The 14,485-nt window shown below is 36.7% G+C and overlaps 1 protein-coding gene across 4 annotated transcripts in view; it reads right to left on the bottom strand.

Moving 5' to 3' along the window:
* The window catches only part of gria3b (glutamate receptor, ionotropic, AMPA 3b), a 116,658-nt gene that overhangs the window by 9,125 nt on the left and 93,048 nt on the right, over positions 1-14,485 (bottom strand). For all 4 annotated transcript variants that reach the window (XR_009274170.1, XM_058797932.1, XM_058797933.1 and 1 more), the window contains exon 12: positions 14,225-14,423. Coding sequence is in view for 3 of the 4 variants with exons in the window: in XM_058797932.1 (XP_058653915.1) it covers positions 14,225-14,423 (199 nt within the window). In the remaining variant the exon portion in view is untranslated. The remainder of the gene's footprint in view (positions 1-14,224; positions 14,424-14,485) is intronic.

Below are 14,485 nucleotides of genomic sequence, written 5' to 3'. Positions count from 1 at the left end.
ATGCATTATGTTACTTTTGCATGACTTTTGTCACCTGGGTCGGGCTTCCTTTTTTTAATTACAAAAACCCCCAAAGTTATATTTTTGGCAACTGTAAAGGCCCTTTCACACCAAAAGTGGAATTAATACATGTAGGGACAGGAGAGGTATCACTGATTAAATGGGAAAACAAAGTAACTTGCGTTAGCTCTTTGAAAAAGTAACAGATATTTTCTTGTAAATTTACAAGTAATGTGTCACTTTACTAGCTACTTGAAGCTAGAATAGTCTGATCATGTAACGCGTGTTACTTGTAATGTGTTACCCACAACCAATGACTGGCGTCACAATGACAGTTTTTGCCAGCGCCCCACCTGTCAAAGTTTAATGAGTGGGTATTTGAGTATAGTTTACTACTGTGAAAACAGGTGGGTGTCAATATCCTACATACAACTTTTTGTCCAGAAAATGATAAGAACTCATATATACCTTTTCTTGGGATATATTTTGACTTAAACACTGCAATCCAAGCAATGTTTAAGGCACCAGACCTGGACCTTCTTTTTTGGGGGGTTTGTTGGGGCTTAAAAGAAGTCATTTACAGTAATTCCTTCCATTTATTACTGTTGTTGTGGCAGACAGCAACACTACAGATTGACCCTGATTTTTATTCTTCGTAGTATTAAAAGTAGTGAAGAGTAGTAAAAGTTTCTTAGTAATTAATTCAGTAAATCTTTTTTAATCCAGTATTAACATGGGTTCCTAAGGAGACCAGAATAAGTTAGAATTTAGTTCTCAGAATTTAGCAGAAGTTTGAATCTGTTGTGGCTGTGTTCATTGGTGGAGAAGCAGATCGGCAGAGCTGACCTGTAGAATAATATGGGCTGGTTTGCAGTACAAGAGAAAAAAAAAAATGCTAACAACTTCAAAGAATCTCCCTGAAGCTGACAGAAACATATGTTTGCTTTATATTTGATTTATACTAACTAACACTCTCTGCCAGCCATAACCAATTTTGCTCACTTATTAGTCCACTCTTTTTTCTCTGAAACAAACTGTCGGCTATATTTAAATAAGTAGTTTAAGTTGGAGCCAAAAACCTTCATGAGCAGCGCTCTGATATGTAATACAGCTGCTGATCCCGTTCCCCTCTCTCCACCCTACGCTTTCCTGATCTCTATGCTGTCCCATCCAATGAAGACATAAAGAGTCAAAAATATAACTTAAAAAAGTAGTTTAGTAGCAATTATACAGAGGTGTCTGTTTTTAAAGTTGTAGAGTTTCAAATAGTCTGTGCCGAACTGAAGGTGCAAAAACTGCAGAATTATTTAATGCATCAAGGGGAACATAAATAATGACAGCATATGCCAACATAGACAACTGCATCAGCAAAAAAGTCACAGCAGTTTGCTTCCAGAACACCAAGAGGAACAGATGGACACTTTATAGGATTGTTGCTAAATGACACAATAATAGAGCCTTAAAAATCACCAAAGAACCAAAGAAGTTTATGGCAGGGCTGTTATGCAGAAAGCACTTGTGTTCAGTGCCAAGACATGAGGAAACACACATCTGGTGAATGGAGAATTAAACCTGGCAGCTGAAAGAAAATTGTCCAGTGGCATTTCTTACATCTGGGCTGGTTTATGTTTGAATAAAGTCAAAAGAGCCTTTCAGCCTGTTGTATCTGTTGGTAACTGTCAAATGTGATTGGGGCTGTGTAACATTATGGGCTGTTTTATCACGGGAGTCGTTATATCAAATGATTGTTGTGTGTGATCATACCAGCTGAAGAATATGAGGCTGTTTTTACTGCTGCACTGTATATTGCATGCCTATTCCCTCATGATATTCCCATATTCCCCCAAACACACATCTACATTATATAACAAAGACTAAGGTGGCCTTCTTCATCATTAGGTATAATCACCAAACTCTTATGGGATGTTCTGGTGCTAAAGTAGAAACTTTTTATTTTTCTGGAAATGCAATGTACACCAGAATTAGAATATATATCCTTTATCAACTCGTGTAAGAGGGTTGCATTGCTGACGAATGCATTCAACACTACAGTTTTAGAAAAGGGTTGAAAAGATCAAAATTATGACATATCTTGGGTGTCACACATGTGGGATGTTCAAATTTACAGACATTTTGGCAAACTTGCATGCCATTTATTTCATATACCATATGGGACACTAATTTGCAAGCAAGCATCTCCTGTAATTTGTATTCGTTCTGTACAAAACAGATTATTTTGGTGTTGCATCTAAAGAATTCAGAAGAAACATGAGTCAAATTCAGGTCATAGCTGGGAACTCCAATGACTTTAAAATATACTGGGTTTTTGTCATTACAAGTGCTGTTAACTGTGAATCAAGATGACAACACAAACACAAAGCCCACAGCGTCCACATTACTATTTCTATTAATAATGGATACATCACTATCTGTAATTAAAATGCTATCAAGTGAAACTGCATGAATAGTGGTTTTACTGCATGAAGGTCGATAAACAACTCCATTAACATTAACATACTTTGAAAAGTGTTATGGTGCTACTGACAGAAAATAGCTGACCACTCAGTATTTAGATCCAGATCCTATAAATAATAATACATTTTACTATTAACACAATAAATATTGTATGAGTAGGATATCAATAGTGGTCATTTATGAAACCTTTACGAAGACCATATTTCACTCATTGCTAGTTCAAAGTCAAGTCAAAGATGTTAAAAAGACGATTTTCACATTAATGCATGACAAAACTATTGTTACATCCCAACCATCTATTCTAATAGTATTCGAGATGATAATTAGTGCTCCTTAAATCATTGTACACAGAAAATAGTGTCAAAGGTGTCGGGATGTGTCCCAAAACTGTCTTCCTACTGACCCATGGGTGTTACCTAAGCTGAATATAGTACCTTATCTTTTTTTTTTTTTGTCATGGTAATAATTGACATTTACCATGGAAGTACCATTGTATCCATTGATGTCTCTTGAGTACACCTCAGCATGTATATATTTTTTTAAAGTACTTATTATGAAAATAATGTACTTTATACTTGTGTGAACCAAATGTAATGTTTTCAGACACTTGCGTGTTATTTGCAATTACATGAAAATGTATTATAGTTTAAATTTATATTAAATGAAATTAGTTGAACTGAAGAACACTTTTACGACCCACATAAGTAGGTTTTAAGTACACCTTTATATATAATTTCATAATTCTGTTGTCTTTGAAATATGGTTAACGTGTACTACCAAATGTACTGAAAAGCATTTATGGTAAAAACTTAATGCAATTTATATTGAAACGTTGATATATTTGTTATTATTACACATTACACAAATTACACATTTATTTGTAATTACACAGCAACATATATATATTTAGTATATTTTAATAGAAATAAAATATTTTAAAATAAATTTATGTTAAATGTAATATGAAATAACACACTACAGTTGAATTTTCACTCAAGTACTCTACATGTGCTTTAGTACTGCATGTAAGTCAAGACATCAGTCATGAAAAGTGATGAGTCATGAAAGTGTGCTCTCTTTATTTCAAGTGGCCTTTTGTTAATATATATATATATTTTTTAAATATACTTGTAAGATTTGAAGTACAAGTGTGCATTCAATATGATTAAGGGCACTTCTTTTTTTTCACAAGGAGTACCTTGAAGGACCATATAAATACCAAGGCTAACAAATATAGTGATCATTCAGTGATCACTCTGGTTCATATTAGCAGTTTTGTACCATGATAAAATGCTTCACAGGATACAAGCTTACATCACACGCTCAAACCCAAACCCTACTACCTCAACTATAATGGGAAGCATTTAAACCTTCCTTCGAGGCGAGACAGTCCTACAATACCAATTTGGGTCAAAAAGACAGTCGTTGCTCTGAAACTGTCTCCATTCTACTTCAATATATCACTTCAACTACTGAAGAAGTGCAAATAACAACTGAGATAGAGGACTAGAGACAGGGCGACTGCTCCTGACCGACTGCGAGAGTGACGTGAAGTGGAAAGCTCAACCGTTCTCTCCTCCCTTCAGTTTTGTCAAGCATTACTGAAGCCTACATTGTGCCGAGCTAGGGGTCATATCATTCAGCTCGCAAAATGAAAGTGTCACCGCACCGCAGACGTGAAGCCTGGCGTATAAACTTCACATTAGAGTTGCTTCGAATGGAAAAGAAAGTGTTTACTGCTGCTCTTGCTCTACGGGGCGGTGAGAGGTTGAGGAGCAATGCTTCTGAAGACTGTTAGCTCACGTTCGGGAAGACAAGTAGTTTTTAGAGAGCAGAATTAAACAGCTCTCAGCGTGACGACACAAGCTGCTGCGCCGTCTCTGTGCTTGACTCTTGTACGCGGGACAAATCTGCTGCTGAAGCCTGTTGTCACACATGCCACTGATGTGAGAAAATGCTCAACAGTTTGGGGATCTTTTTTACTACCATCGCATTCTTCAAGAACCACAAACCCTTTCGGCTCTATAAGGTTCTTGAGTTGGTTACACTGTAATTGTATGCTTCTTTATATCAGTGGTTCTCTACCATGTTCCCGAAGCCAAGCCTCTCAACACTGCACATTTTTGCATGTCTCTTTATTCAAACACACTTTACTCTGGCCATCGGCTCATTAGTAGAGACTCCAAGACCTCAAATGTCCTGTCAGACAGAGGAGGCAAGCAACATGTGCGGTGCTTTAGAGATGAAAAAAGTTTCCCACTGAAAAGGTATCAATTTATTCATTCAAAAATAAGTAAATATAGTCTTCAGAAATGTGGATGTCTTGCATGTCTAAAGCATATGAAGTAGTGCTGTCAAGCGATTAATCGCATCAAAAATAAAAGTTTTTGTTTACACAATATATGTGTGTATACTGTGTATATTTATTTTGTATATATAAAAACACACACATACACTATATATTTTGAAAATATTTACGTTTATATTTATATTCATATATATATATATATATATATATATATATATATATATACTGTATATATATATATAAAATATAACATTTTTCTTAAATATATACATGCATGTGTGTGTATTTATATATACATAATAAATATACGCAGTACACACACATATTATGTAAACAAAAACTTTTATTTTGGATGCAATTAATCATTTGACAGCACTAATATGAAGTGAATAAACCTGTTTTCATCAGATCACCTTTTAACGTAATGAGAAACCATAAAAAAAAAAAAACTTCATTTCAACCCTTCATTCACGCTCTCGGTTCACACATGCTCATTATCAGCGGCTCATTGGTCTTCGGTCCGAGTCGAACTGTTTCCTCAGTTCAGTGGCTGTTGGAGGAACTGGAGTGCTGAATCAGTTCATTAATCATGGGATCAGATACGCTGCTATTTTGAGTTCCGAGTGACTGTCATGAACATCCAAAAGTGAGTTTTGATTGATTAACTTGTAGATCTGTGCTGCTCGAGCTGCAAACTGTTTCAGACGATTAAGTTTGATTTGGTGAACCAGACATCACTCCGGACCGTTTGCCTGAGGCTCTGGATTACAGGTAATGATGCTGTAAATAATGACCAGTTTCCTGCACAGACCAGTCGTTTCACTTCATAAGACCTTCATATATCATCAGGAGCCATGGGTATTCATTTAGTGTTGCCTGTATATGCTTTTTTGACTCTCAAAGTGATGGCAGCTGCTGACTAGCATTTTGTGAATCTACAAGGACCACAGTTTCAGCTAAAAATCTGTTCTACTCAAGAAAAAAAGCAAAATTAAGAGCAAATTTTCATTTTGAGGTGAACAATCGCTTTAATCTAAACAAGATATTTTGGACAGCATATGTTTTAGCTCCCTCTTCATCTATTAAGGAAACAGATAATTAGAATATGTTAGATTTCAGAATCATCACAAACTGTCCTCCCCTGGCTCTAATACAGCTCTTTGATCGGTGCATTAATCGATATACAGTATGTTCTGCGTAAACATATTCCACACATTGCAGGCTACTTTCATCATACCCGTCTCTCAGCCTCTCCTCATATCTCTGTCCTCGCCACAGAGCTTATTATGGTGCTGTTCACATCCACCTCATATCAGCCGCACCATCTCACTCTCCACTAAAGCTTTACTCCTGAATCATTCGCTTTCCAGACGGAACATATTCCTCCTCACTGCCCGTTGCTTTTCTGCAGTATACTGCTTGAGTTGTTACTCACCAGGAAGCTTTACTCAGTGTACAGCGCTTCCAAAAAGTATGCGTGAATGTCATTTATCAAAAAAGCATCTGCTAGGAGTTTTTTTATTCATTAACTCACAACTCTCAGACATATCAGCCTGTGCCCCCCTAGAGTTTTTGCCCGGAGGTCCTGAAAGTTCAATCCGTGAGGTGCTTTTAATTTCACGGCCAGGCATACTGTTCTGTATAATGTATAAGGTTTAGTGCCCCTGTCCCATAATTCCTCAGCTGTGAAAGTGTTTTCATGCTTTGGGGAAACATGCTGGATGCAGCTTGCGGAGTTATGCATGATATATAGGTTTGGATTAGAAATAATATATGTGCTGTGAGACTTTCAACATTCCACATTCATTTAGCATTCAATTGTTGTAACACGTATAAAAGTTTAAAGTATATGAAAGGAAACACTGCATGACCAACTGTGCACTGGACTGGACAGACCACACGGAAAGGTCAGGCTACAGACTGTTTTATTTTTTTAATGTGCCCAGCGGGCAGCTAGAGCAATTTTAAACTCACCCGCTCAGGCAAACACATGAACAAATCTGAACAAGCCAGCTCTGACCAGACTCAACCTGATAATAACTCGTGCCCGATGAAAAAGTAGAGGCAGAGGTGAAAATGAAAAATATAAGCAGAGGCAGATGCAGAAACAAAACGCCATCATATGCAATATTGCACATCCTAATGGAAGCTATTGGATCTCTGGAGCACCTTCATTGTACGGGGAATCTGCCTGCTGCCATCCAAACCAAATGTGCTTTTTTGAGGTTTTGGTAACACCTTATTTTATATATAGTATAAATAAAGTACTTGCAAATTGCAAACTATTAGTTTATAAATCACAGCTTATACATTGTTAATACATTAATAGGCTGTATACAAATAGTGAGTTCTTTATTCATTGTCACTGTACTTCACAATTCTTCATAAATTATTATTGTTCACTTCAGAAATTCAGTAATCATCATTACTATTATTGTTCATCCTTTATGTTTTACATAATACATCCGAACTGATGTATTTTAACAACGTGATCTAATGAGTATTTGTATGTATTTTACATAAAAAGTGGTATGACCACATGTACATTTACTTATGTTGGCATAGACATAAAAACATACAATACTAATGCATTGACAGCATCTAAAACATAAATCATTTACGTATGAACAATGTTAATATTTAAAAAAACACTTACTGTTTGTACAGTTAATGTTTTAAAAAAGGCAGGTTTAAAGCACATAATTAATGGCAATATAGTACTCTTTGTGACCTAATCTAAAGTGACAACTCCTTTACTAATGGTACTAATTAGGTAACTTAAGTTAAAGCATCTACCTAACTCTTTACATATGAGCTAATTAAACAACAATAATGTATTACTTACAGGTAATCAATGAAGATCTCACTATTTGTATATATAAAAGGAGTAGTTTACTTTGGGAATAAAATTTTCCTGATAATGTCATCCAAGGTGTTCATGACTTTCTTTCTTCAGTCGAAAACAAATCAAGTTTTTTTGAGGAAAACATTGCAAGATTTTTCTCCATATAGTTAAAGATCCAGTTTCAATGCAGCTTCAAAGGGCTCTGCATGATCCCAGCCGAGGAATAAGGATCTTATCTAGCCAAACGATCAGTCATTTTCTTAAAAAAAAAAAATTGATATATATAATTTTTTTTAACCACAAATGCTCGTCTTGCACTAGCTCTGCGATGCGCATGCATGTCGTCACGCATTGTGTATCACATTGGAAAGGACACGTGTGGCTAGATCTTCATCAGTGCATTTCGGTTCAAAAAGGTAGGGTAGGTTGCAAAACTCCATCTCATTTTCTCCCCCAACTTTAAAATCAGACGACATCGTTGTTTTACCGTTTTTGTAAAGAGTGTTTGACTTTCTTTGCTCGTTCGCTTTGTAAACGTTGCGTGATTACGTAATGCGTGAGGTCAAAGTATATAAATTTGTATTTTTCTTAGAAAATGACTGATCGTTTCGCTAGATAAGACCCTTGTTCCTCGGCTGGGAACGCGTTGAGCCCTTTGAAGTTGCTTTGAAACTGCAATTTGGACCTTCAACCCGCTGAGCACCATTAAAGTCCACTACACTGAGGAAAATCCTGGGATGTTTTCCTCAAAAACCTTATTTTCTTTTCGACTGAAGAAAAAAAGACATGAACATCTGGGATGACATGGGGGTGAGTAAATTATCAGGAAACTTTCATTCTGGAAGTGAACTACTGTAATATATTAACAACTACAACTGATAAACTACTGTATACTTATTATAAGTGCTTATTATAAAGTTTTTGTTTCTTTCAACAGTAATGCCATGGTGCCAAAAATGTCTCAGCAGTATACTTCTTCATCGGTGTGCCCTTGGGAAGTCAATGATCTAAATACCTAAATTAATAGCGTGACAAAGAATCATCTCTGACACACAGTTTGCTCAACAGAAGAAACCAGAGTGGAACGGTAGTAGCATTACACCTGTATTACACAAGCGTAAAACTACTGTAGTCAACAAAAGCTAGTGTTGTGTGCATATGAGCGCCTGCAGTGTTTAATGCGGTGAACCGCAGGCATCGAGTGAGTGAGAGAATCAGCTGCTGTTCTTTATGTGAGAAACAGATGTGAGCACCTTGAGAAGATATTGATCAAGGATTACATGTTATCCACCATCACATAACACCGCCTGCACTCTTTCAATAAAACTGTTTGAGTTTCAGAGGAGAACAAATATATATCAATGTCAGACAAATCATCTCCCTTGTCAGTAGGACAAACTGAATGACACTTCGCTGTTTGAGATTTTAACAAACTCTCCTTTGCTCTAAAACCTGTCAGTGAAGAATAGCATTTTAACAGCATCACCCAGCTGATTGTTCAGTGCAGGAATAACCTGAACCGACTCTCTCAATCATTACAGATTCCTCAGGGCCAGAGGCACAGTGATAGTTTTAAATATTAAAAGAAAAGATTTCATGCACCATATCTTCTTTTTAATAAATGCAATATTTCATCTCTTCAAGGAGACAGTTCTCTGTTAAATCTGACTGGACTGTCCTTTTTCCAAAAGATAAACCTGTATAAACCTGTTAAAGGTAACAAACACATCAGTTCATAGATTCAAATGTACTAGGAGAGATAACACATCACATGAACGTATCAAATTATACACATTATCACAGGTGAATATTTTTTTTTACATTTTTTTTTATATGGTAGCACTTTATTTTAAGGACTAATTTTCTACATTTAACTGACTATTTTGCCTCAATAAGCTAATATGGTAAGTATGGGGTAGGATTAAGGAACCTAAAATATGGTCATGCAGAATAAGGCATTAATATGTGCTGTAGAAGTACTAATAAACAGTTAATATGCTAGTAATATGCATTTTAATAAGAAACTAGTTAATAGTGAGAATTGGTCCTTAAAATAAAGTGTTACCGAAATGATGTGTATATGTAATACATGTCATTATAAATCTAATTCCACAAACAATTCAAAATATTGTCCGAATGATGCACTGCATTGCATCAATAGATTTTACATCCCTAAAACTGATAATATATTTCAGTACGTTTGTTAATACTGACACGATGTGCATTTGGTTCTCTGAGTGCAAAGCCAAAAACATAAAAAGACATTATAGACCAACAACCTTGAAATATTTATTCCTAATGTTAAATAAACCAAGCAAATAAATTAAGCAAATATATACATATTTGGGAAGGAAATAATAAACTTGGGGGTTGTGTCAAAGATGATGACATATGTCTCGCTCCAAATGTTGTGGATGATTTGAAACATCCAGCTGTTCTCTGCCGTATGGCTCTAATTAAACTGGAATGTGTTTTCTGAAAACAGATCTAAAATAGAGCTTGAATCTCCATTAATCAGGATTTTTTTTTCTTTTTTTTTTTTCTGTCAAACCTCGGTGCTTTTAATTAAAAGTTCCTTGAAATAGCAGTTCACACATGTCATTGGAAATCTGAAAGCTGTAGAGTGTAACTAGGACACTCATTATATGGAATATCTGAGATCCCCAAACCCCTTGGTTGTCGATTTGCGAACCTTTAATGACATCAAACAAATGCCGCCATGCAAACCTGCAGCTGACAGGGCAGTGAACATACCTCCTAATGGATGTGTGTGTAAAGCAGGCACTTTTCAAGTATTACAGAAACATGCAGATAGCTCATTTCAGCCCTAATTGCAATGTCAGTCTCGATGTGCTCATGGATGTATTGCTTACTTTATTCTAAATATCTTTCAAGTGCGCTATTTGACCCTCTGGGCCGCTTTTCATTACGCACAATTTGCAAACCCAGGTAAAGCAACTAATTACGGTTTTTGAGCTGACCTCTATGGCCATATGCGGGATTTGATTAGGCTACAGAGACGCCTGTCTGCCTTTGCCTCCCTTCACTCTGACGGCTCAAGGTTGTTCACAGCCCCTACAGCAATCATCTCCATTGACTTAATGACTGCTTCATCAAAAAGGGCTGTATAGCGTAGACCTGACTGACCATTTCAGCTAAAAGAGAGGAATTTCGCTAACAAGCAGGTATGAGAATGGAGCGATTGCAGCTCTTGGCAGAGCTAATGTTTCTTTTTGTTTGTTCTCCAACAACAAGCTCCAAGTGGCCTCCCTGCTGTAATGAATTCCCATGCTGATCCAGGCTTAACTGGTGAAGGTGGTTGGCTAAAGAAGTACTGCAAGCTACACTAAGTAAAGAAACCTAGAAATCAAAGCACCAGCATCCAAAATGGAACATGGATAAATGTCAGCTAATCAAATACCAAATGGCATGCATCATTTTTCTGAGCATTTTACAGTTATCAAGGTGATTTTACAAACCAGATTCATTGGAAAAACATGCCTGTGCTGACATTTCTGCAAAATGTTTCTTGTACATTTCGTGACACTTTCAAGTCAAGTCACATTTATTTATATAGCAAACAGATTGTTTCAAAACAGCTTTACTTGAATAGACAGGGAAAAAATATTCAAAGATGCAAGCAAAGGTCAATTCTGCAATGAGTTTCATTGTTCAATTGAGGTCAGTTCAGTGTTAATTCAAGAAAATGTTCAGTATGTGGTAGTAAAATTTCTTTCAGTTTCATCCAAAACAGAACAATGTTAGTGTTGAAAAATAACGTTAACAAAAGCAAAGGTAAGAAAGAAGCACATTTCCTGAAGCAGCCATGCCACTTTAGACTATTTCTACTACTCTTCAAGCTCTTTTATACATGCAAGTGCAATTCTGTACCAGGTGCACTACCGAGCAAGTTTACTTGCTGCAGAAATGCCATACATATGGAACAGATTATGCAATGTATTATATTACAAATCATGCAATATTGTAAAATACTTTTGAGGTCATAACATTGTATTGTGCAAGGAACCATGCACAAATAAGTCTTTATCAATCTGCTCCTGTAATCGTAATTTTTGTGAAAAGTTATACAAGTTGGTATTTTGCTGCCTCTCATGCAGCTTCTCCAATTGTTGGCCATTCAAAAGTTCATCTCCTTTGCAATTATCATAAAAACTTCAAATATTTAATTCATTAATATTATACTTAGAAGTGTAAATAGTGAGTATTTGAGAGCTCTTAAAAGTGTGATAATGGCTTGTACTTTCCCTGTCTGCTGTTGTTGAGGGGGTCACAGCTAGCAGAGCAGCTGCACTGAGATAAACAGCAGTGTTGAGCTGTAGCATTGCTACAACCATGTTGCTTTTTAGTAGTAATTAATTTGAAAAGTACCACTGGCAAACACTGCATTTCTCTGGCAATATTTCAACAATTATGTTTTATGTAGACATTTTTCTGTCAGCTGTTTAGAATCATAAACCGGGATGTCCATGTCATGAATGAACCACTCAGTTCCTTGCAATGAACAGAACGGGTTAGCAAAATCTGAATAAGTTTGTGAATCAGTGTGAATGATTCGGACAGTTCACTCTCGCTGATTTGTTTAAAGTGGTTTCTCACAGTATAAAACAGTAACAAGATCCAAATGAGTGTTGGATGAATTAGATACTGACCCGCAATCAACTAAAAACTAAGACTGCAAATTTGTCTCTCAGCAATGAAGAAGGTCTTAAGTTCAACACCTGCATGTTCAACGTGTTTAGGACTCTTCAATTGAACTCTTGACCTTGTGAATCATATTTTCCAACAGAAACAGTATCAAAACACTAATAGTACATCTAAGCACATAAAGTCCCCTTTAATCTTTTTTTTTTTTGGTTATTAGTATGAATGTTAGTCTTAAAGTAAGCTAGTGTGCACCAAAACAATGACAAAATTCACATTTGGAAGATATATGCATTCAAATTGTACAGTCTCTCTACCACCAATGAGGATCAACGATTTTGATGACATCATTCTGCACATCAGCTTCTCATTAAATGTTCTGTCCAATCAAATGCTCTCTAGAATATGAAGCGTCCCGGTCCTTACACTAAAGACATTAAAGCTGCGGCTGAAATTGGTTACTTGTTTGCATAGTTCTTATGTTCTATATGGTAAATGGCACATAGTGCACTATATAAGGGATAGGGAGCGATTTGGACAATTTAAAGTGCCCCTATTACGGAAAGATTTAAATCTCAAAGTGCACCGTGTATAAAGTTATTGTCTCTTAAAAGAAAGAGTCGACTCTGAATCATTGAAACGAGTCCCAAGCCGTTTCATGTTGACGTCAGCATGAAATATTAGCATATCGCCCGCCCACTTGTTGCTTGTGCAGACCTGGGAAAACTTGAACCCGCCGTCCCTCAAACACTGACGCTGTGCTCTGCACTGCGAGGGTAAATCCGTGTTTTTGTGTTGTTTGTTTGTTTTGTTTGCCAAAGTACGAGGCTGTGAAGAATCAATGGCTAAAGTTAATTTTTACAGCAATACCACAGCAGTATAGCCCCAACCTTGTGTTGTGTCCCCGTCATTTTACTGGAGACTGCTACAGTGTTTCCCACAGACTTACACTCTGTGCGTGGCGGGGCTTCCCCCATAGGATATATATAACGGTTCACATTTACAGCTCTGCGTGTTTGCTGCGTAAAACCATCAGCTGATTTTCACGTTGGTCAGAATGAAAATGCAAATTCATTCTTGCCACTAGGTGCTACTTTTGGAGTGGTAAAAATAGAAACGCTGTACACAAAACAGCACTGCACTCACAAACACTGTTTTATGAAATGGAAATGAAATCGACCAATCAACGCAGATTAGCATCACGCAAAGGAGGGGTCTGGAAAAATGAATCGTTGAGCAAGTAAGGTAAAAATAAATGCATATTATAAGAAAATGAAAGTGTTTTTTGACCTTGCATGCATGCCAATCTGTTCTTGGGGACTCCCAAAACCAAAATATGAACCTTTCATTACCCATAATAGGGGCACTTTAAACATGCTTTCCTTGAGGGTGAATGAAGTCTGATTTCACAGTGCACTCCAGAATTATGTCAACACTGAATAATTAGGCACCTCGGTGGGACTTTTAAGCGCTACAAAGACATTTATGAGGGTACCACTGTCATGTTAACACACACAAACACATTTTGGTAAATATTTTGTTTGTAAATTGTGCTTATGCTGTGTCTTTGAATAATTGTCACTTGGTTTGATATTTCATCAAATGCTATGACATTTAGAAATGTTAAATATGGACTAAGCATCCAAATGGTTTTTAGGGCCACTGTACTGCAAAACAAACACATAAATAATAATTAAATGAAATAAATGTTTGATAAAGACTGAGGCACTACAGACAGCTGTGGGAACCTTTCTTCTCTGAGTTCTTTGTGATTACAGAAAATGACAAAAACACAACAGCAGCAAGTCTAACTAAAGGACAGATTCTGACTTGAAAGCTTGCACAGCCATTGAAGTTTGATGCATTTTAATTCAGCTGATTTCAACTGAAGATCAATGCAGAGATGTTACTCTGTCAAGTGGTAGGAGACTCACCCTAAAGAACTCTTTGGTTGATCCTGAGTCCAAGGTTCCGTATGCGATCTCTGTTTGTTTGGCTAGATCTTCAGCGCTCTCTATGGGAGAGACCATCCTCTCCACTGTGAGGAAAGCAGCCAGGTTAGCCGTGTAGGACGAGATTATGATGAGGGTGAAGAACCACCAGACGCCTCCCACTATTCTGCCCGATAAGGACCTGATGCACAAAGACACACATACAGGCATTCAGGTTTGAATATGTTCCTGATGTTTCACACA

Source organism: Onychostoma macrolepis, chromosome 14 (genome assembly GCF_012432095.1).
Source record: "Onychostoma macrolepis isolate SWU-2019 chromosome 14, ASM1243209v1, whole genome shotgun sequence".
NCBI lineage: Eukaryota > Metazoa > Chordata > Actinopteri > Cypriniformes > Cyprinidae > Onychostoma > Onychostoma macrolepis.
This window is presented reverse-complemented; position numbering and strand designations above follow the sequence as displayed.